General features: G+C 47.5%; 2 protein-coding genes and 1 non-coding gene across 5 annotated transcripts in view; 2 read left to right on the plus strand and 1 right to left on the minus strand.

Annotated features, from left to right (window-relative positions):
* The window catches only part of LOC140281942 (PRELI domain-containing protein 1, mitochondrial-like), a 37,749-nt gene extending 27,045 nt beyond the window's left edge, over nt 1–10,704 (plus strand). The window contains exons 1-6 of one of the 3 annotated variants that reach the window (XM_072376461.1): nt 3,861–4,217; nt 5,156–5,296; nt 6,128–6,353; nt 7,523–7,636; nt 9,775–9,853; nt 10,042–10,704. In XM_072376461.1, coding sequence (XP_072232562.1) covers nt 5,205–5,296; nt 6,128–6,353; nt 7,523–7,636; nt 9,775–9,853; nt 10,042–10,154 — 624 coding nt within the window. In that variant the 5' untranslated portion in view covers nt 3,861–4,217; nt 5,156–5,204 and the 3' untranslated portion in view covers nt 10,155–10,704. Of the gene's footprint in view, nt 1–3,860; nt 4,218–5,155; nt 5,297–6,127; nt 6,354–7,522; nt 7,637–9,774; nt 9,854–10,041 lie in introns of those variants that run through there. The other 2 variants (XM_072376462.1, XM_072376460.1) reach the window with 2 other exon arrangements.
* Nucleotides 4,650–4,721, plus strand: trnag-ucc (transfer RNA glycine (anticodon UCC)). The gene has a single exon. It is a non-coding gene; the product is annotated as a tRNA-Gly (tRNA).
* Nucleotides 10,705–12,873: 2,169 nt separating the features above from the next.
* On the minus strand, nt 12,874–21,930 carry LOC140282195 (lysozyme g-like). Its single transcript, XM_072376769.1, has 9 exons — nt 21,737–21,930; nt 20,997–21,131; nt 20,871–20,918; nt 20,761–20,775; nt 18,703–18,783; nt 16,964–17,063; nt 15,600–15,717; nt 15,384–15,528; nt 12,874–15,293 (listed from the first exon to the last, which is right to left on the minus strand). Exons 1-9 carry the CDS (start codon nt 21,813–21,815, stop codon nt 15,148–15,150), a joined length of 867 nt encoding a protein of 288 aa, XP_072232870.1. The 5' UTR covers nt 21,816–21,930; the 3' UTR covers nt 12,874–15,147.
* Between the last annotated feature and the right edge of the window lie 1,236 nt (nt 21,931–23,166).

Here is a 23,166-nt window from a genome sequence, read left to right on the forward strand (position 1 = left end):
TAGCCAGTCGTGCATCTCTTGATGAACCTGGCGAGCGCCGCACAAGGTGTGCGTTTGAAAGGCGCCGTACAGACGCTTGTGGACCGTTCCGTGCTGCTGAAGCGCCGGTACATAAACGGGTCCGGCGGGCGTGAAGTGAAGACTTTATTTCTAAGGATGCTCTGAGGAGAGCCGACCGCCAAGGCCTCAGTTGTTGGCGGGAACCCACAAAAGGCGCCGGGTCCAGCAGGCGCCGGGTCCTGCAGGCGCCGGGTCCTGCAGGCGCCGGGTCCTGCAGGCGTCGGGTCCTGCAGGCGTCGGGTCCTGCAGGCGCCGGGTCCTGCAGGCGCCGGGTCCTGCAGGCGCCGGGTCCTGCAGGCGCCGGGTCCTGCAGGCGTCGGGTCCTGCAGGCGTCGGGTCCTGCAGGCGCCGGGTCCAGCAGGCGCCGGGTCCAAGCCTGAGAGGAGACCTCGGGGCAGATACAGGACCCACGGAACAGGGTTAAATCTCCCACTTGGCTTGAGGTGCGACCCGGCCCAAGAAAAGCGTCAGAAAACTGGACGAATGGCTGCAGCAACAAGTTAAATTAAACGGCCAAATTCTTCAGGTCGCAGTTCAGCTAAAAAGCCCAAAATGTATCAGGAGGAGCAGAAGTGTGGAGGAGACGGTTCCACGGCCGAGTCTCTGAGGAGCAAACACAGAACCGTCTGAATGCTCTGTCAGAGCAGGTCCCGAACCTCTGACCTCTGACCTCTGGGCGTGCACAGATGCACACACACACACACAGACACACACACACACACACACACACACAGACACACACACACACACACACAGACACACACACACACACACTCAGACACACACACAGAGGGTAAAAGACCTTCTGTGAGAGGAGCAGACGCCTGAATGAGTGTGAAACGGAGAGTGTGTGCGCAGCCAGTGTGAAAACGTGTGTGTGTCGGCGCGCGTGTCTCTCACCCCCCCCCCCCCCCCCCCCCCCCCCCCCCCCCCCCCCCCCCACCGCCTCCCCACGCTCCCCCGAGGCGTAACTAATTACCCTGTCTGGTCAACCGGGCCGGCGAGCTCCGACAGAAGGTCACGGCGGCCACCGGCCGCGAGGGGGAAAACGGCTCTCCCACGCGACACATTAACACCCCCACCTTCCTCCGCCTCCCCCCCTCAGGCTCAGAAAGGCAAGGAGGAGGGGGAGGTGAGGAGGGAGGGTGAGTGAAGGGGGGTCAATCACAAAAAAAGGCAGACCTGGTAACAGCCGATAAATACCATGAACACAGCATGCAGTCCGACAGCGAGAGGAGGAGTAAACGAGAAGATGGACGGCGCGTGCTGCTGCTACTTACCAGCCCCGAGAGGAGGAGGAGGAGGAGGAAGAGGGTGGTGAGGAGGAAGGAGGAGAAGAGGAAGAAGACCGTCTGGGAATTAGCCCGCCACGGATCATGGCTGGCGGGGAAGGAGACAGAGAAAGAGAGGAGAGGAGGGGTGGGGGGAGGAAGGAGCACCAGGAGGGATTTGTCGGTCTGTTGGTACCAAGGAGAGGAGGAGGAGGAGGGGGAGGAGGGGGAGGAGGGGGGGGTGATGGATAACAGGGGGCGGATGGATAATCACCTGGGCTTGGCACAACCGAGTGCAGGCGGGGAGACAGAGGGAGGGAGAGGTGTAAATTAGCCCGGCCGCGGCGAGGAGGAAGAGGCTGTGGAGACCCTGCAGGGGCGGGAAGAGGCGAGCTGGAGGAAAGAAAAGAAGCAGCACCGGGGGAGGGGGGAGGGGGATGAATAATGGCGGAGGTTATGAACGGATACGTGCGTCGCTCTCGCAGCAGAGTGAGGGGAGGGTGGCGGGGGTCCTCACAGCGCTGATGTTCGGTAACAGCGAGGGGAGCGTGTGTGTAAACGTGCGTGTGTGTCGGCTCGCGCCCTCCGCCGTGCCTCCTGCTGTCGGCGGCGCCCGTGGCGCCCGTGGCGGTGTGCCGTGCGCGCGGTGTGAACCGTCTGATTGGCGCTGAGACGAGGTGAGGAGGAAACAGGAGGCGTGAGAGCCGGCTGCTGATTGGCTGCTGCTCAGAGGTGGAGAGACAGGAGAGAGAGACTGAATGAAGAACTCACTTCTTATTTTTCTCAGCTTTCCTGCACAGTTAGCGGAGTCCAGCTTTATTTATGTTATTTATCATCATTTACATCCACGTTTTCCTCTTTTATACTGATTATTCTTGTTTCCCTTTGTTCTGAAACAACGTGTCTGCATTTGATCAATACATTTCCCACCAGTTATTTGTAGAAAATCTTTAAAATATATGGAATAACAACAATGATAATAGATGCCATCATAATTAACCTTTTATTTAATTTGCATATAAAACAGGTTTCTGCCTTCAGGACCATCCTGTCTCAGAGTGATGCAGAAACACTGATCCGTGCATCTGTTACTTCAGGATCAGACTGCTGTAATTCTTTATCATCATATTATTTAAATTAAACTTCTGAGGGGGGGGGGGCAGAGCCTTCAGTTATCAGGCCCCTAAAAGCAGAATGGGAGGCAGAGCCTTCAGTTATCAGGCCCCTAAAAGCAGAATGGGAGGCAGAGCCTTCAGTTATCAGGCCCCTAAAAGCAGAATGGGAGGCAGAGCCTTCAGTTATCAGGCCCCTCTCTATGGAACCAGCTGCCAGTTTGGCTTCAGGAAGCAGACACCCTCTCTACCTTTAAGATCAGGCTGAAACTTTCCTTTCTGATAAAGCTTATAGTTAGGGATGGCTCAGGTGAGCCTGAAACATCCCATAGTTCTGCTGCTATAGGCCCAGCCTGCTGGGGGACCTCCCATGATGCACCTGAGGTCCTGATCCAGCCCTCAGTTCTTTATATTTTCTGACTTCCCTGTAACCTCTAAAGTGTCCTGATCAACAGTTCTGCAGCTTTCTGAAGCTCCTTCAGAGCTTTTCTTTGGACATTTTCAGTGTTTTTTCTTTGTTCAGCCACTTAACTCTGACCTTTGAACCCTTCAGGCAGGAAAAAGGCTCCTAACTCAAGGGATGAACCAGTGTTGTGTCGACACAGAACAGACAACTTAGCAAAGAAGCCATTTTAAACTGGATCTTTAGGCACTTTGACACAAAGACACATAATTTGTTCCCATTTCTTTAGCTGCATCTATGAAAAACAGCAAAGAAAACACAGTTTGACAGACAGAAAATAGGATTTCTGCAGCAACAAGGTGATTCCCAAAGAGCTGTTAGCTGAAAACTTGGCATATCTCAGCATGGTGTGCAGTGTGTCCTTAAAACATTTGAGGAAACTGGACAAGTGGAGGAGAAAAGAAGAAGTGTCAGGCCTAAAAAACTATCTACAGCAGATGAACAGGATCTGAAAGTGATGTCCTTAAGAAAGAGGAAAAAATCCAGCTGTGACCTGACAGGACCTGAGAGATGCATCTGGACCTTCAGCTGATCCATCTACTGTTGGCCCAAGCCTCATCAGAAATGGTCTCCATGGAAGGGTGGCTGTCAAGAAGCCGTTCTTAAGGAAGGGAAACAGGGAGAAAAGGCTGAGCTGTGCCAAATGACACAAGAAGTGGACTGAAAATCAGTGGCAACAGGTCTTAATGATCTGCTGTGAGACATTTAGCTGCTCTCAGATTCATGCAAAATGAAGCAACAGCAACCATTAGCTTCAAGCTGCAGGTGAGCTCAGGTGAAATATCACCTGTCCAGGAGCTCAGCCTCTCTTTGGGCTCCACATGTTTCTCCCTGTGTGTGATCTGAGGCACCAAAAGGCCATAGTATCCAAGTATAACAATGACTCCAGAGAAACGTGGGCAGAAAATGAGAAAATGTTCTGCGGCTGTACGGCTCTGCGCCACATTTCAGAAGGAAAACATACTTTATATTCCACCCCACCTGCAGAATTAAACATTACTGGAAGATAAAGCCTGATGTTATGTCATGATCATGTCCTCCGTGGTATTTTACGGCTGCTGAGGGCAGGAAACACGAACAGGGAAAGTTTAAATCGGTCTCTTCTTTCACTCCAACAGACTCGAGTTTCTGTTCGGAAAGTGATGAAAGCTCATCATCTGCTGGAGGAAAGTGGGATGTGCATGTGCTCTGACCTGACTCCACTTCAGCAGTAACCACCGCCGGTGTAATCCCGCCGCAGTGTTTCACTCATGCTGCCTCTGGGTGCTCTCCGGGCTCGGGCACCGAGCTCATCCCGCTGATAAGCCCCGGCTGCAGGTATGTCAGCTCCACGGCTAGCCGTTAGCTTCCGCAGCTACCACAACCGGGCTGCTGCTAACTGTTTCTGTTAGCAGACATTAACAAAACAGGGTAACATACGAAGTAAAATGTTGGAAAACTGGAGGATAAGAGCTGAGACTGTTGAGTGAATGTGGTTATAAAACATTAACGCAGCCAATTAACGCTGAGTCGTTATAAAACATGTCGCTAGTGAAGCTAGCTACTGTTTAAGAGTGATTAACTCAGTATGAAACAGCTAGCTACTAGTTGTAATAGATTAATTATCACTAATCTATGTAATGTGATTACTGTGAAATAAAAAACCAACACAATGAAAACAGAATCAGTTCTGGTTCTGGTGGAGCCGAACCCGTCCGTAAATGTCAACAATCTATACCCGCTTCAGCGACTTCCTCATCGTGAGCGTTGGTGGTATAGTGGTTAGCATAGCTGCCTTCCAAGCAGTTGACCCGGGTTCGATTCCCGGCCAACGCAACTCCTTTTGTAAGGGAGAGAAGTTTTGTCAGTATCACTTTTCTGCTTTATTCTTCTTAAAATATGCGCCTTTTTTGCAGTCTTATGATCCTATTGGTAATAACTATAAGAACAGCAATAAAACTACTGCCTGAAGATAAACAAAGTGAGTTATCTGGGTCATATTATCAGGAATTACTTATGTGATGATGATGATGACATCATTGCACAAGCAAATTCTGACAAGCACATTTAAAATGTGTAGATTATTCTAAAATAGACCATAACATCCTTCTTTTATACAGGTCAAACATGAGTAAGTTACAGGTGTTAGGTGCAACAAAAAGGCAGATTTTTCATTGATCTGTGGATAAAACTATCAACACATCAGTAACTGCTTGAATTAAATGACGGAGATGAACACTCATTTCCCGTTTCTGTTGTTTCTCTTTTACCTGCAGCTTCTGAATGAGTCAGCTGTGAGCTCTGTCAGAGCGACCAGACATGGGCAAGTATTTCCACAGCGAGGTCGACATCAAGAGTCCGTGGCAACAAGTGCTGGTCGCCTTCTGGCAGCGCTACCCAAACCCATACAGGTAACGAGTCGTGTTGAAACACACCTGATCCACACAGCTGCAGGTTGTCTGAGTTACAGAACGGAACCGTTCAACCAGAAAGCTTCAGCTAACAAAGTAATGTGGGAACAATAATGTTCATCTTTCAGAAAGGAACAGCAGGAACTCCTCAGAAGTTGGTGTACGTCATCTTCATTAGCTAAGCTGTTAGCGTTAGCTGCTGCTAAAGGAAGAAATAAATCAGTAAATAAACCATGAGGAGTTACTTCATTAGCTAAGCTGTTAGCGTTAGCTGCTGCTAAAGGAAGAAATAAATCAGTAAATAAACCATGAGGAGTTATTTCTCAGATGCTTCCATTTCCCTGCTCTGAAGTTCAGGCTCTGAGAGTTGGAACTGATCCTCTTTGTGGCTCAGTTCCTTCAGTCCAGCGTTGAACTGGACCAAGTTGTTAAAACAGTGGGATGAAAAGTGGCTGCTGCACATTCACAGTCTTTAGCTAACTCTGCTGGAACATTAGCCTCAGATATAGTTTATCCACTGGGCTCTTATATCCTCTGAGGCTGCTGCTGGATGGAAGATGCATGCTCCTCAGTGCAGCTGACAGCAGAACATTTCCACCAGAAGCTGGCTTCATCCGGCTTTGTGTGTCTCTGTTTTCTTTCTGTTTAAAGAGGTAAAAATGTCCTGGTTTTCATTTAAAAATGTCTCCATGTGGAAGAAACGTTCCTGTTTTCCTCTAACAAAGAGAAAATATTACATTTCTTCAGTTTACAGAAACATTTCAGCAGCTCGGACGCAGACATAAAACACTTTCAGTACATCTCTATGAAATGAAATCTTTTGTGTATCAGCTCACATGTTCTGACTGAGGACGTCCTGTACCGGGAGGTCACCCCCGGCAACCACCTGGTGTCGCGCCGACTGCTGACCAAAACCAACCGGCTGCCGGGCTGGGCGGAGCGGGTCTTCCCGACCCACATGGCCCGGGCGGTCTACGTCCTGGAGGACTCCATCGTGGACCCGAACGCAAACACTCTCATCACCAAGACCTGGAACCTGAACCACAACACACTGATGGTGAGACGCTCCGATTCACTCTCAATGGTTTTCAGAAAAGTGCCCTTTCTGAAGTCAACGTTACGAAGGCAGTGAATTTATTCACCTACTTTGCATGTGGTGACATCACTGATGACATCACTGCACCTTGGATTCCACAACTTGTAGTGAACATTGGATTTTGAACACATTTCCACATGGTCTTCTTCATCAGTATTCAGAGAAACCCAGTCCTCATTCCTGTTGACACATGGTTTCCATTCAGACCCTCCACCCCCATCTACCTCCACCCATTACCATCTTGTCGAACCTGTGTCAGTCTCTGACACAAAATTCTCAGATTTGAACCAAAGCATCTTCTCATGTAAATATTTCTATTAATTTTCTCTAAATTTCATCCGTACATATAAACACTTCCTGTTACCTCCATGAGCTAACGGCCAAACACTTCCTGTTAGCTGCATGAGCTGACGGCCAAACACTTCCTGTTAGCTGCGTGAGCTAACGGCCAAACACTTCCTGTTAGCTGCGTGAGCTAACGGCCAAACACTTCCTGTTAGCCGCATGAGCTGACGGCCAAGCACTTCCTGTTAGCTGCATGAGCTGACGGCCAAACACTTCCTGTTAGCTGCATGAGCTGACGGCCAAACACTTCCTGTTAGCTGCATGAGCTAACGGCCAAACACTTCCTGTTAGCTGCATGAGCTGACGGCCAAACACTTCCTGTTAGCTGCGTGAGCTAACGGCCAAACACTTCCTGTTAGCTGCGTGAGCTAACGGCCAAACACTTCCTGTTAGCTGCATGAGCTAACGGCCGAACACTTCCTGTTACCTGCATGAGCTAACGGCCGAACACTTCCTGTTAGCTGCATGAGCTAACGGCCAAACACTTCCTGTTAGCTGCATGAGCTAACGGCCAAACACTTCCTGTTACCTGCATGAGCTAACGGCCGAACACTTCCTGTTACCTGCATGAGCTAACGGCGTCACTAATACGGCGTTTTATTTAATTCGTCATCAATTTACTCTAATATTTGGAATGTGAGACACCTTCATTCAGGGGTATTATTACATCCAGGAGTAGTGAGTCTCACTCAGTGTGGCCACTTAAGAAGTTAAATACAATATTTTTTTCTTACATTTAAACAGGAATTTTCCTCTCATGATGTTTTCAAATCTTTGCCTCCCAGACGGTGGTGGAGCGGTGTCTATTTGTAGAGGACTGCAGTCGGCCATCTTGGACCAAACTACGCCGGGAGGCCTGGATCTCCTCAGCCGTCTACGGCTTCGCCCGACCCATCCAGGTAACACGGGAGAGCGTACAGGTAACACGGGAGAGCGTACAGGTAACACAGGAGAGCGTACAGGTAACACGGGAGAGCGTACAGGTAACACAGGAGAGCGTACAGGTAACACGGGAGAGCGTACAGGTAACACGGGAGAGCGTACAGGTAACACGGGAGAGCGTACAGGCAACACGGGAGAGCGTACAGGTAACACGGGAGAGCGTACAGGTAACACGGGAGAGCGTACAGGCAACACGGGAGAGCGTACAGGCAACACGGGAGAGCGTACAGGTAACACGGGAGAGCGTACAGGTAACACGGGAGAGAGTACAGGCAACACGGGAGAGCGTACAGGTAACACGGGAGAGCGTACAGGTAACACGGGAGAGCGTACAGGTAACACGGGAGAGCGTACAGGTAACACGGGAGAGCGTACAGGTAACACGGGAGAGCGTACAGGTAACACGGGAGAGCGTACAGGTAACACGGGAGAGCGTACAGGTAACACGGGAGAGCGTACAGGTAACACGGGAGAGCGTACAGGTAACACGGGAGAGCGTACAGGTAACACAGGAGAGTGTACAGGTAACACAGGAGAGTGTACAGGTAACACGGGAGAGCGTACAGGTAACACGGGAGAGCGTACAGGTAACACGGGAGAGCGTACAGGTAACACGGGAGAGCGTACAGGTAACACGGGAGAGCGTACAGGTAACACGGGAGAGCGTACAGGTAACACGGGAGAGCGTACAGGTAACACGGGAGAGTGTACAGGTAACACGGGAGAACCTTTAACCCAAGTCCGAACCTTTGGTGCTGAGAGGAGAACTGGATCAAGGTGTTCTCACTTTGACTCTTTTTATGTGGCTCTTCAAGTCTGCTTCTTACACACCTTCTGTTGTTCACTTCACCAGAAAACAGCCTGACCTCTGCCTGACCTCAGCCTGACAGACTGTTGCCTGACCTCTGCCTGACCTCAGCCTGACCTCTGCCTGACCTCAGCCTGACCTCAGCCTGACCTTTGCCTGACCTCTGCCTGACCTCTGCCTGACCTCAGCCTGACCTCAGCCGGACCTCAGCCTGACCTCTGCCTGACCTCAGCTTGACCTCAGCCTGACCTCTGCCTGACCTCAGCCTGACCTCAGCCGGACCTCAGCCTGACAGACTGTTGCCTGACCTCAGCCTGACCTCTGCCAGACCTCAGCCTGACCTCAGCCTGACCTCTGCCTGACCTCTGCCTGACCTCTGCCTGACCTCAGCCTGACCTCAGCCGGACCTCAGCCTGACCTCTGCCTGACCTCAGCTTGACCTCTGCCTGACCTCTGCCTGACCTCAGCCTGACCTCAGCCGGACCTCAGCCTGACAGACTGTTGCCTGACCTCAGCCTGACCTCTGCCAGACCTCAGCCTGACCTCAGCCTGACCTCCGCCTGACCTCTGCCTGACCTCTGCCTGACAGACTGTTGCCTGACCTCAGCCTGACCTCTGCCTGACAGACTGTTGCCTGACCTCAGCCTGACCTCAGCCTGACCTCTGCCTGACCTCTGCTTGACCTCAGCCTGACCTCTGCCTGACTGACACAGCGTAGTCAAACCTGTTTGAACCCTTCTGTTCGTAACCATATTGACAGTAAGATTCTCTTATGGCTCCGCCCCCCGGGTGGCGACCGACCTCTGAACTCCAGAAGGTCTTTACATGAATTGACCCACAGGCGTTTCCCTCGTCTGAACCTGACAGTGAGTTTGGGAAGGGGCCAGCTGCAGAGGTCATGCAGCCACAACGATCCTGCGGCTCATTTCTCATGTTTCTACGAGTTTGAACTAAATGTTCTTTAAATGCACAATAAAACAGCCACTTTGACCCTAAAACCGGGCATCAAGCAGCAAAACCTGCTCACCGGACCCTGGATGTGTAACAGTGATGCATGAGCAAACACTCTGGGGCTGGACGGCCATCTTCCCAGCAGCTGCTCCACGTCCAGGACCGATCTGGACTTAACTCGGCGCCGTGTGGCAGCCCGTCTGAATTAAAGAGGACAGCACTTCCTGTCCGACACCATTTATTCTCCGATTGTGTCTCTCCAAATGTGTTTCCGTGCAAATGAGCATAAAAACAGTTGCATGTGAACTTTATTCATCCCGCCTGCTTCTCCTGCAGGAGTTTGGCCTCGCCAGGTTTAAAAATAACCAAGTCAAAGCCATGAGGGGGCTGGAATACGCTCTGTCCCGGATCCAGAGTAAGACACACGTTCAAATGATCCAATTATCTTTCACTTTCTAATATTTTTGCATAAAGAAACGTTTCATTTGATTTTAGTCACATTTATCGTCACAGAAATGTTTTTATACGGCTGTTTATATGTTTTTTGTTTTATATTATGGCAGGTTTAGTCCAACCAGCCTTTCTCTTCCCCTTGTCCCACAGCTGAGGCCCCTTCTCATCTCCACGGTGACCAAGGAGACGCTTCAGAGAAGCACAAGCCCCTCCCACCACAGACCACGCCCACCTCCACCCAGAAGCCCAGCCAGTTCGTCTGAATCAGAAGGGGCGGGGCATCACATGGACCTGTGCTGTGATTGGTCACCTCGTGATGTCATCAGGTGATGAGGTGGAGCCTAAAGTGTCGTCTTTGAAAAACAACAAAGTCATTCTCAGGACTCAAAGGAACTGATTTAAGTTTCATCATTCCTCTTTTAAGCTGCTGTGTGGTCGGTAATCTGATCACTTCTGTTTATAGACAACAGGTGCAAAGATATTCAGCTAATTCCTTCTGTTTTAATCAGTCGATACAGTTTTGTAGTATTTTTTTCTGTTATAATTGATTTAAAGTCACTTCACACTTTAAAAGATAAAATAAAAGTATTCTGAAGTGAACTTTGACAGAAACTTTTCAGCACATTTCTGCCCTCTAGTGGACAGTTACTGATACTAAACATTGAAGTTTTGGGCCAAACACTTTTCAGGCTGTTAGTACCTGTGGTTGCTATGGTAATGGATTTGTTTGTTGTTACTTCCTTATTTGCATGAAGAAGACTCTTGTTTCACCTCAGATCAAGAGATGTCATTAAAGCTAAACTAGAAAAGTTTGTGAACCTTAAAACTATGGTTTGGATTCTTTTTTTATTCACTTTTCCAGGCCTGAAACCGTCCTGGAGCACTTTGGGTCTGAGGAACCGCAGTTCACAGTTTTGGGTTCCGGCCCTGTACCACACTTTAAAGGTGACATATTATGGAAATAAAACCTTTTCTGTTCTTTGGAGCATATATCAGAGGGTCTGAAGTCATCAGCAAGTGAAAAACTCCCAAAACACATGTTTATTCCTTATTTATTCTACCCTCAGGCCCCGCCCACTCAGATCCACCCTGCAGACCAATGAAACCAGCTTCTGGTGGAGATGTTCTATCTGAGAAATAACATAACTCCTTATGGTTTATTTACTGATTTAGTTCTTCCTTTAGCAGCAGCTAACGCTAACAGCTTAGCTAATGGAGATGACGTACACCAACTTCTAAGGAGTTACTGCTGTTCCTTCCTGAAAGATGAACATTATTGTTCCCACATTACTTTGTTAGCTGAAGCTAACGCTAAGAGCTTAGCTAATGAAGATGACGTACTCCAACTTCTAAGGAGTTACTGCTGCTCCTTTCTGAAAGATGAACATTATTGTTCCCACATTACTTTGTTAGCTGAAGCTAACGCTAAGAGCTTAGCTAATGAAGATGACGTACTCCAACTTCTAAGGAGTTACTGCTGTTCCTTTCTGAAAGATGAACATTATTGTTCCCACATTACTTTGTTAGCTGAAGCTAACGCTAACAGCTTAGCTAATGAAGATGACGTACTCCAACTTCTAAGGAGTTACTGCTGCTCCTTTCTGAAAGATGAACATTATTGTTCCCACATTACTTTGTTAGCTGAAGCTAACGCTAAGAGCTTAGCTAATGAAGATGACGTACTCCAACTTCTAAGGAGTTACTGCTGTTCCTTTCTGAAAGATGAACATTATTGTTCCCACATTACTTTGTTAGCTGAAGCTAACGCTAACAGCTTAGCTAATGAAGGTGACGTACTCCAACTTCTAAGGAGTTATTGCTGTTCCTTTCTGAAAGATGAACATTATTGTTCCCACATTACTTTGTTAGCTGAAGCTAACGCTAACAGCTTAGCTAATGAAGATGACGTACACCAACTTCTAAGGAGTTACTGCTGCTCCTTTCTGAAAGATGAACATTATTGTTCCCACATTACTTTGTTAGCTGAAGCTTTCTAGCTGAACGGTTCCGTTCTGTAACTCAGACAACCTGCAGCTGTGTTTAAGGTGTGTTTCCAACACAACACCGGTCCTCTCCTAACTCTCGGTGTGTTAGCGTTACATTATCGGCATGTTTCTGATAAAGATGGAGGTCTCCAGGTACAACTGTTTAATGAGGTTAATATATCCAAAATGTTTAAACGCAGTAATTAACGGTTCACATGCATTACTACGAGTTACGCTGTGCACATCTCCGGCTTGGTCCATTACTGTTGATGAGAAAGCATCGTTTGCTAGCATCTGCTGCTAACTTACAGCTAACTGCTAACTTAGAGCTACATGCTAACTTACAGCTAACTGCTAACTTACAGCTAACTGCTAACTTAGAGCTAACTGCTAACCTGTTTCCCTCTGGGATAAACAGAGTAACTATCTGTATCTATAGAGCTGGAGTGTTACTGACTGGAGGAACAGCTTCATTCTGTCTGTGTTTCTGCATTAAATCACAGCAGCTGTCCAGATGTTGATGAGGTAATGCAGGTAAACACACCTGAACCCTCCACAGCAGCATGACAGCGTGTCCTCAGCCAACGTTCAGACAGAAACTAACCCTTCACCGTCCTGTTGAAGCCTCGATGGTCGAACCTCTCTGAGCTCTTTGACTCCAGTTTAAACTGATGATTTTTTCCATTTATTTTTTTTCTGTTCTCAAATTTTTCTTCACAAATTATTTTGACCAAAGTCTCAAAAATACCTCAGAAAATTGAGTGAAACTGTCCCCTTTATGGTCACTTTGTCTTCCACATGAGAACAGTTTCACTGTATGGCTGTACACGGTTGCCATGGAAATGAGTTTTTATAACGGTTACATCCCACAACTGTAGGGGGAGCCAGAGAGCAACAGATGGCTGAACCCTCTCAGGTGTTACTTTATGAGCCGATGTTCGCTCCACAAGTCGACCTCGTGGAATAAACCACAACTTTCCAGGATCAAGTTCACATTTTATTTCCATTTTAGACTGGATGTCTTTCCTCCTCTTTTACAGCGATTCAGACCAGCGATGCTTCTGTGATATTTACAGAACTTCACAAGGTAACAGAAAACAATGAGTGAGATGCAAATAAATAAACAGGAAACAAAGACAAACCTCTGATATTCACATATGACACACGTTGTCCCTGTTTTCAGTGATTGGAGATCTTTGGCAGCAGGAACTCATTCGCACTGGTTCGGTTCCACAAAGTGAAACTGAACAAACGACCGAGCGATCAAGACTCAAACTCAACATGTCGCACGTGAACAAACATAACTTCAGAAAAACTGAAAACAAGAACCTCTGAAAAAAGAGACTTTGCTGAACAACAGCATGATTTTTCCCTCAGAGTATTTTCCAGATGCTACAGACAAACTAACTGTAAGCCTTTCACATTTTTCACCCTCATTTGGAAAGATGGAAGATATTGATTTGATTGCAGTCTACAACTTCACCCCTAGATGTCACTACAGCCTGCTTATTGGGCCTTTCAATGAATAACTGCATTTTGACCCAACAGACACTCAGTAATGAGTAATTCATGGTGATAAACATGTTTAAACCCATTTCAGAGTAATAACTCAGTAGGGACTGGACCGGTACCATGTACTCGCACTCAGTTTTCATTAAAGTGTTCTGATACCACAGAACCGGGTCTGACAGGAACATTTTCCTGCAGTGTGTTTGTGAAAGTTAAAATGTTGAAACAACATGTTGCACTAAGAGTAGTTTTATTACTAAAATGCACAAAGTGCAGTTTTATTTGGGTTAAATGTGCCGAAAGGAAATAAAACCTGTTTAACTGTAAGAACTGGAACGGCCTTGATTAGAACTCATATCGGTGTCGGAAAGCACCAGCAGGTAATTGTACCCTAATAATGAGATGTGTGGGCAAACAGCTCAGGTCTGTGAGGCGTAACCATAACAACGCCTGGATGAAAAAATAAAAGAAACCACTTCTCTGCTGCTGAACTGAACAAAATAACTCTTCATGCGTCCCTCTTTGGCCTCCACGACAGCAGGCTTCAGGCTGGGAATATGTTTGCTTTCACACAGTCACAACTTGCTCCGTCGTGGGTGTAAATGTTCACATACTGGCCCCTCAACTCCACCAGAGGACAAATATAATACTTGTGTAGTTTTAACGTGATACATCGTGAAACAATAATAATTAATTTAAATAATTAACACGGATGTTAAGTCCAGCTGTGTAATCCAGTTTGTTGGCAGATCAACTCTGAACCAACTGGGCCTGCCGGTGTGACCCGGTCACACGGCGCCGTGCTTTAGCTCAAACATCAAGGTAGAAAACCCAACAATAGCTGCATAAACTGAATTCAAACGGAAACAAAATGAAGGTTTTAAAACACACAAATCATTAAAGCTGCAGCTAGATCACCTGAAACCCTGAAGGTGAAACCTGTCGCTCCTAAGGTGAGTAAGCAGCTCAGAGCAGAGGACCCTGGACCTGATGCTGGTGAGAGAAGCTAACGTTACATTAGCTGCGTAGCTACAAACCGAGGCCCTACGCTGGCTTTGTTCACATGAAATTAAGAGTTTGGCAGGACTCACACCAACGCGTTTCAGACCTCGTTTCTTATTCTTCTGGAAGAGCTGGTGTCTCGCGCTGCTTTTCTCTGCTTGAGGTTAGGTTAAGGTTACACTTCCGCTGAGCTGCACGAGCTAACGTCACCGATATGTTGTCTTATCTCATCAGTTAACCGGAACACTTTGAATGTGAAGACGCCTTAATTCAGGGTATAATTCAGATGATGCACTTCTGCCATCTGGTGACAGTGAGCAGAAACGAGATCTGAAGGTAATGTTTCAGCCCGTTTTACTCAGGCTTGTGGTAAATCTGCGCCGGTGATGCTTAAAAACAGGCGGCAGCAGAGGCACCGCTCAGTCAGATGGAGTAACTATGTGTGAGTGTTAAAGCACCGCGTTGGTGTGAGTCCTGCCTAAGGAAACCAGCGACTGCCTGCTTTGGCACAGTCGGTTACACCGGGTCCTTCACACAGAAGACATGCACCCAGTCCGAGTGTTTAAGGAGACAGGTTCTGGATCTCAGGAGGGAACTGGAGCCACCACATATTTCACAGAAATGCCCCATAATGTGAGGAGCTGAGAGAGCGTTAACTATAAATTCAGCTGACCTAAATCTTACAGAAAAGAGACAGCCCGAGTCTCAGGGCCCCGGTTTGTCATTGATCTGCTGCCTGTGCCACGGTTAGAAGAGACATTCAGTAGCCATGGTTGGCGAACCATTTCGCTCTGGCGATCACGTCGTTGGCAAAGTCACCGGTTGGTGTCACACGGTCCGCGTCGTCAGGAAATTCAAGGACCTCTTTGAGTTTTTCTGGTCCTGAGATGTAGGCGACCAGAGCTCCTGAACAGACGCAGGGTTTGGATCAAAGATGTGCATGTATTCACGAATGAGCTGCTTTCTGAATGCAGTAAATAAGGAAGTGGTTTGTACCGATAAGTTTCTGCCTGCTGCTCCAGTTCCTGAACTCCTCCGACTCTCTTACGCACTTGATTTGGTGGATGAGGTATTTGGTCCCGTCGTCGATGTGCTCCAGGCTGAACGGATAGCCCGTCACCGCGTGTAACGTCTTATTGATCTGCAGGAACAGGAAGCACAGTCAGCCGACACCATCAGGACGCCAACGGCCAACAGGCACCGTGAGCTGACCTGCATCAGCCCGTAGCTGTTTTTGTCGAACTGCCCGTAGCCGCTGGGCTCCAGGATGGTCCCGGCCCGAGACTGCTTGGATATGATGGCAGCGATCAGGGCGGCGTTGATGTTGTGCCTGCAGCAGAGGACAGAAGCCCATAAAACCACTTCCCTAATGAGGTTCTCAGTGTGAATCAGAGCCAAAACCACCTCAAAGACTCAAAGTTAGAAACAGTTAAAAGCTGCTACAGAGACACAAACTGGTGTGTTGATTGTTGATCAGCTTCTGTTAAAGGAGGGAAATTAAAAAGGGTTTTTACTAGTTTACAGATTTCAGCAGCAGTGGACAGAACCAGAACCAGAACCAGCTTCACTCCTGATCACATCTGTGTTGAACCCCCCAGACAGAAGCACGGCTGTGCCACGGGTTCCCCACTGTGGCTGAGCTCTGTATGGAGGAAGTGGAAAACACTGAGCTCACACAAAGGAACAGCACCGAGCCGCTGGTTCAGGTATGTGGACGACACCTGGGTCAAGATCAAAGCTGGAGAAGTGGAAGCTTTCATGGAGCACATCAAGTTAACGAGGGAGGAGCCAACAGACCACGAGACACCTGTTCAGGACTGTGCCGTGGTTTGGACTCACATCATCCACAAAAAGACAAACTGTCTGTCATCAGAGCTCTACACCACCAGGCCGACCGAGGCTGAGAAAAGGCTGAGGACAGTGACGTCCACATCCTGGACAGAGAAGAAGCTTTGAGAGACGAGTCAATGAGTCCCGTAGTTTTCTGACCATAAGGCGCAATTCATATCCTTTAATTTTCTCAAAAATCGACAGTGCGCCTAATGTATGAATTAATTCTGGTTGTGCTTTCTGACCTAGAACTGATTTTATGTGGTTTATTATGGCGCTCAGAAATCTGTCAGAATATTTTATTACGGCCTTGGTAAGCTACGAAGCTGCACTGCTGGATGGTTTGAGCATTACGGGCCACCGTAGTCACGAGGCTCGAGGAGTAATACGATCGATCTGTGCTTCAGCATTAAGGTGTGTGCATTCATTCATTCATTTTCTATACCCGCTGCCCCAAAAATGGCTCCTGTTAAGAGACTAAGAGGATTTGGAACTCAATGCCATCAGTCAACAACAAGTGAGCTGAATAAAGTCTGACTTTGAATAAAGTCTGACTTTGAATAAAGTCTGACTTTGAATAAAGTCTGACTTTGAATAAAGTTTGACTTTGAATAAAGTTTGACTTTGAATAAAGTTTGACTTTGAATAAAGTCTGATTTTGAATAAAGTTTGACTTTCTGAGTTTAGTTTAATTTAATGCATCTTATAACCCTTATTTCTCCGTGTTTCTGAGTTGTTGAACGCACTTTTGTCCCAGTTGGATGATTTTGTCTTTGTATTTGGACATCGCTTTCAGGTCTTGCTCGGCCAGTATGTTGGACGCTTCAACTCCAGTCACCAGAACCTCTGAAACAGAACAAAGTGACCAACATCAGGCTTTCTGATCCACAGGCTCACTGTCCACAGGATGTGAATCAGATAAGGTGAATAAAATGACTCTTTTTTTAACCTTTTGAGGACTTTGTGCATATTTGGGGATGAAAACAACATCACACTTAACCTCGAAGTGACTCACCAGCTGTTTCTGGTCTGATAAACAACTCGGTGACTGACTGACGCCTTCCCAGATGTGATATAATAACCCAGATGTTATATTAGCAAGGTTCGGTGCTGCAGTGGTTTAGGTCCTACCTCACAGGAAGAACTTTCTCTGTGATGATTGGCGACCTCTCCTCCTCATCAGCTCCTGTTTTCTGGCGTTCCACAGGTCCATTTTGGGCCCTGTTTTGTTCTCATTATATCTCCTTCCAATAGGTTCAATAATTCTAAAGCACAACGTCTCCTTTCATCTGTATGCAGACGATCTACAACTATCTGCCATCGTGTCAAACTCCACAAATGTCAGAGTGACATTAAACTCTTATCTCAAAGTTTTCTCTCCCTAAACGAAAACAAGACAGAATGTATTTTGTTAGGCTCATCAAACCCACCGACTGCTACACCTGGTCTTGGTCCACTGGCCCCCTACTGTAAAAATGTTGTTGAGAGTCTGGGAGTGAAATTGGACTCCAGTCTTAAATCAATGCAGTAGTGAAGGAAAGCTTCTTTCAGTTTCACCTCCTTGCAAAAGTTAAGCTGTTTCTGAGCCGCTGTGGCCTGGAAACAGCCATCCATGCCTTTATTAGCTCAGACTGAGCCAAACATCTGTCCACCGCCTACAACTGGCACAAAATGCTGCTGCCAGGCTCCTAACTAACACCCGTAAACACGACCACATCACACCTGGACTTTACTCCCTCCACTGGCTACCTGTAACATTTAGGATCCAGTTTAAAACCTTTGTTATTTGTTCTCAGCGCAGTTAATGGCCTTGCACCCCCCCACATAAGTGAAACCCTGAGGCTTCACCAACCCGGCAGAGCTCTGCTGGAGGTCCAGGTGTAAGCCGTGGGGTGACCGATCTTTCGCTGTGGCAGGTCTGAAATCCTGGAATACTCTGCCGTCTGATCTAAGATCCTACAACTACAGCTACAACAGCTCAAAGCCAGATTAAAAACATACTTATTTAAACTGAAGCTGTGGCCCACCTTTCTGCTGTTGTCTTGTGTGATATCTGTTCTGCTTTAAATCTATTGCTGGAATTGTGAAGCACTTTGGTCAATCTCTGGTTGTTGTAAGGTGCCTTATAAATAAATGTTGATGGATTGATTATATCCCAGATGTTATATCCCAGATGTTATATCCCAGATGTGATATCTCCACTTTCTTCTTGTGGATGTCCACCACAGTTATTTTTCCCTCCTCATGACTTGTTTCTTTCCTTTTAGAGCTACTTCTTCTACTAAATGACAGACATTAGCAGCGTAGCCTATACTGCCCCCTCTGGTGAAACGAGGCTGACTCACTGCTTTATTTGTGGGAGTTTTTACAATAATCGCCTCAGAGTTGCTTCACCAGTGAATCGAAACCTGATCAGTTGTTATTAAATGTAAAATAATGCAGTCTTTAATCTGAATAACAAACACTCGGGTGGATGTGAACTGACCGTTTATGAGCAGATTATTTATCCTCGCAGTCATTTCTGAGGCTCCGCTCAGCTCAGTGATCGGGCTGAGGTCTCCGTACTCTGAAACACACAAAGGACACAGCTGTGCTCCACATCTGTCACAGCTTAAACAAGTCATTCAGAAAACTGAATGCTTGGTGTCATTTAACTTGACAGAAAACCTGTGTAATCTTGATCAAATTAAAGAAAGTTATTCGAAGTCTGATTGTTTTCCTGATTGTGTGAATTCATGCTGGGAAAAAAGCTCTAATTTTAAGGTTTTATGTCAACGAGGTCTTAAAAATCCAACTTCAGATGAACACGTGAGATTTTCTACTGACTGTGTCGATATTTATTGAACAAAACACAGGAGCAGATTGTTCAGAAAAAGCCAAGAGCTACATCTCAGACATCTGAGTCATCAGCAAAGACACCAGCAATGATCTCAGAGAAGCAGCTGTTGCTGCCCATCAGTCTGGGAAGGGTTATAAGGCCATTTCCAGACTATCTGGAGTCCATCATTCTACAGAGAGAAAGATTATTCACAAGTGGAAAACATTCAGGACAGCTGTCAATCTTCCCAGGAGTGGACGTCCCAGCAAGTTCACCCCAAGGTGAAGAAGCCCAGAGCTACATCTCAGACTCTACAGGCCTCAGTTAGCATGCTAAAGGTTAAAGGTCACCCCAAGGTGAAAAAGCCCAGAGCTACATCTCAGACTCTACAGGCCTCAGTTAGCATGTTAAAGGTTAAAGGTCACCCCAAGGTGAAGAAGCCCAGAGCTACATCTCAGACTCTACAGGCCTCAGTTAGCATGCTAAAGGTTAAAGGTCACCCCAAGGTGAAAAAGCCCAGAGCTACATCTCAGACTCTACAGGCCTCAGTTAGCATGCTAAAGGTTAAAGGTCACCCCAAGGTGAAAAAGCCCAGAGCTACATCTCAGACTCTACAGGCCTCAGTTAGCATGTTAAAGGTTAAAGGTCACCCCAAGGTGAAAAAGCCCAGAGCTACATCTCAGACTCTACAGGCCTCAGTTAGCATGCTAAAGGTTAAAGGTCACCCCAAGGTGAAAAAGCCCAGAGCTACATCTCAGACTCTACAGGCCTCAGTTAGCATGCTAAAGGTTAAAGGTCACCCCAAGGTGAAAAAGCCCAGAGCTACATCTCAGACTCTACAGGCCTCAGTTAGCATGTTAAAGGTTAAAGGTCACCCCAAGGTGAAAAAGCCCAGAGCTACATCTCAGACTCTCCAGGCCTCAGTTAGCATGTTAAAGGTTAAAGGTCACCCCAAGGTGAAAAAGCCCAGAGCTACATCTCAGACTCTACAGGCCTCAGTTAGCTTGTTAAAGGTTAAAGGTCACCCCAAGGTCAAAAAGCCCAGAGCTACATCTCAGACTCTACAGGCCTCAGTTAGCATGTTAAAGGTTAAAGGTCATACATCTCAGACTCTACAGGCCTCAGTTAGCATGCTAAAGGTTAAAGTTCACCCCAAGGTGAAAAAGCCCAGAGCTACATCTCAGACTCTACAGGCCTCAGTTAGCATGTCAAAGGTTAAAGGTCACCCCAAGGTGAAAAAGCCCAGAGCTACATCTCAGACTCTACAGGCCTCAGTTAGCATGTTAAAGGTTAAAGGTCACCCCGAGGTGAAAAAGCCCAGAGCTACATCTCAGACTCTACAGGCCTCAGTTAGCATGTTAAAGGTTAAAGTTCACTTAGTTTCTCACTCACTGCTGCTGAAGCTGCTGGATCAGGGGTTCACTTAGTTTTGCAGTCCCTGCTGCTGAAGCTGCTGGATCAGGGGTTCACTTAGTTTTACAGTCCCTGCTGCTGAAGCTGCTGGATCAGGGGTTCACTTAGTTTTTATGGAGTAAATAATGAGTGTGATGCGTCCATCTGAGGCTGGGTTTACATGATGTTAAGAGCCTTGGACAGACTCAACCTCTGCTGTTTGTGGTGAAACTACAGATCAGAACGACCTCTGAAGCAGAGTTTCTGTTCCATTCACCAGCTTCAGTCTGGTTTGCAGTAAAATCCGTCCGAGGATGCGTCTTTAACTCTTACCGTACAGCAAACGTTCTGCGAACAGAGACAGAAAAGCAGCACTTTCACACCTGCTGGGGTACTGAAAGGAACAACATCCTCCTTTCTGCAGTAGAAACAGCCAAACTCACCCGTCTCCCGCCTGTACCTCCAGGCTCTGACCTTCCTTCTGTAGTAATCTGCAACGAGACGGGTGCAGGTCAGCTTAACTCAGCGGTTTCACTTTGAAGGGCTGGAAGGTGCAGGAGAACACCCACATATCAGAGAACACTGCAGCTCCTCGATCATCCACAGGGGAACGACAGCCACGGTGATGATGCAAACCAGGAGGAGCACCACAGGCAACATGGTGTAGCAGTAAAAGCACGAAGCAGCTGAAGCACCGACGTCATCTGCAAAACCAACAAGTTACTGCTGCAGGGGGGATAAGTGGCTGTGTCCACCCAGTCCTCAGTTCTTCACATGTTTCCAACAAAAGATGCACAAACATATGTGTAAATACGGCAAAAACAGAGTCACACTGCACACCATGCTGAGATATGCCAAGTTTTCAGCTAATAGCTCTTTGGGAATCACCTTGTTGCTGCAGAAATCCTATTTTCTGTCTGTCAAACTGTGTTTTCTTTGCTGTTTTTCATAGATGCAGCTAAAGAAATGGGAACAAATGATGTGTCTTTGTGACAAAGTGCCTAAAGATCCAGTTTAAAACGGCTTCTTTGCTAAGTTGTCTGTTCTGTGTCGACACAACACTGGTTCATCCCTTGAGTTAGGAGCCTTTTTTCTGCCTGAAGGGTTCAAAGGTCAGAGTTAAGTGGCTGAACAAAGAAAAAACACTGAAAATGTTCAGGAACAAGGACTGAAGATGAGGGAAAAAGCAGAAAAACTCCTTCAGAAAGCTGCAGAACTGTTGATCAGGATCATTTTAACAGGTTGAAGGAAAGTCTGGATCATTGGGAGGAAACAGGAAGAACTCGTGTTAAAGTCTGTATATCTTTACCGGTGACACTGAGTCTCTTCTCCATCACCAGGCCCACGTTGGTTATTTCCACTCTGCAGATTATCGTCCCATTTTTCATCCGATTCCCTGTTACAACAACAAAGAAGATGAATTATTGTGAGAGAAGTTTTCCCTTTGGACACCAAACCAGTGTCACGACTGTCGTATTTCACCATCTAATCGCCCATTCTACATGAAACATGAACACATTTTATATTAAACAGTTACTCTGGTTTATTTCAGCCTCCATGAAAGCAACGAACCTGCACCAACCAGCATTAAGGATCCATCCACTGCTTCTTTGTCAGCTCAACTGTGCCAAATCTGAGATGAACCTTTATTTTTACTTTGAACACGTTAAAACTGGCACCTGATAAAGATTTCATCTCTGTTGTTTGAATTCAAGAAAATGAGACACGTTAGCTTATGGAAAGATCTGAATTCACATGATGTTCATGAACTGTTGAACTTTAAAGGACCCACTTTAGAGGCCTGACTCTGAGGTCTGACTCTGAGGCCTGACTCTGAGGCCTGAGGTCTGACTCTGAGGTCTGACTCTGAGGTCTGACTCTGAGGCCTGAGGTCTGACTCTGAGGCCTGAGGTCTGACTCTGAGGCCTGACTCTGAGGTCTGACTCTGAGGCCTGACTCTGAGGTCTGACTCTGAGGTCTGACTCTGAGGTCTGACTCTGAGGCCTGACTCTGAGGTCTGACTCTGAGGTCTGACTCTGAGGTCTGACTCTGAGGCCTGACTCTGAGGTCTGACTCTGAGGCCTGACTCTGAGGTCTGACTCTGAGGTCTGACTCTGAGGCCTGAGCCTGAGGTCTGACTCTGAGGCCTGAGATCCGACTCTGAGGCCTGAGCCTGAGGTCTGAGGCCTGACTCTGAGGCCTGACTCTGAGGTCTGACTCTGAGGCCTGACTCTGAGGCCTGACTCTGAGGTCTGACTCTGAGGCCTGAGCCTGAGGTCTGACTCTGAGGCCTGAGATCCGACTCTGAGGCCTGAGCCTGAGGTCTGAGGCCTGACTCTGAGGTCTGACTCTGAGGCCTGACTCTGAGGTCTGACTCTGAGGTCTGACTCTGAGGCCTGAGATCCGACTCTGAGGCCTGAGCCTGAGGTCTGAGGCCTGACTCTGAGGCCTGACTCTGAGGTCTGACTCTGAGGCCTGACTCTGAGGCCTGACTCTGAGGTCTGACTCTGAGGCCTGAGCCTGAGGTCTGACTCTGAGGCCTGAGATCCGACTCTGAGGCCTGAGCCTGAGGTCTGACTCTGAGGCCTGAGATCCGACTCTGAGGTCTGACTCTGAGGCCTGACTCTGAGGTCTGACTCTGAGGTCTGACTCTGAGGTCTGACTCTGAGGTCTGACTCTGAGGCCTGAGATCCGACTCTGAGGCCTGAGCCTGAGGTCTGAGGCCTGACTCTGAGGCCT

Source organism: Leuresthes tenuis, unplaced genomic scaffold (assembly GCF_036924035.1).
Source record: "Leuresthes tenuis unplaced genomic scaffold, fLeuTen1.0.hap1 SCAF_22, whole genome shotgun sequence".
Taxonomy (NCBI): Eukaryota; Metazoa; Chordata; class Actinopteri; order Atheriniformes; family Atherinopsidae; genus Leuresthes; species Leuresthes tenuis.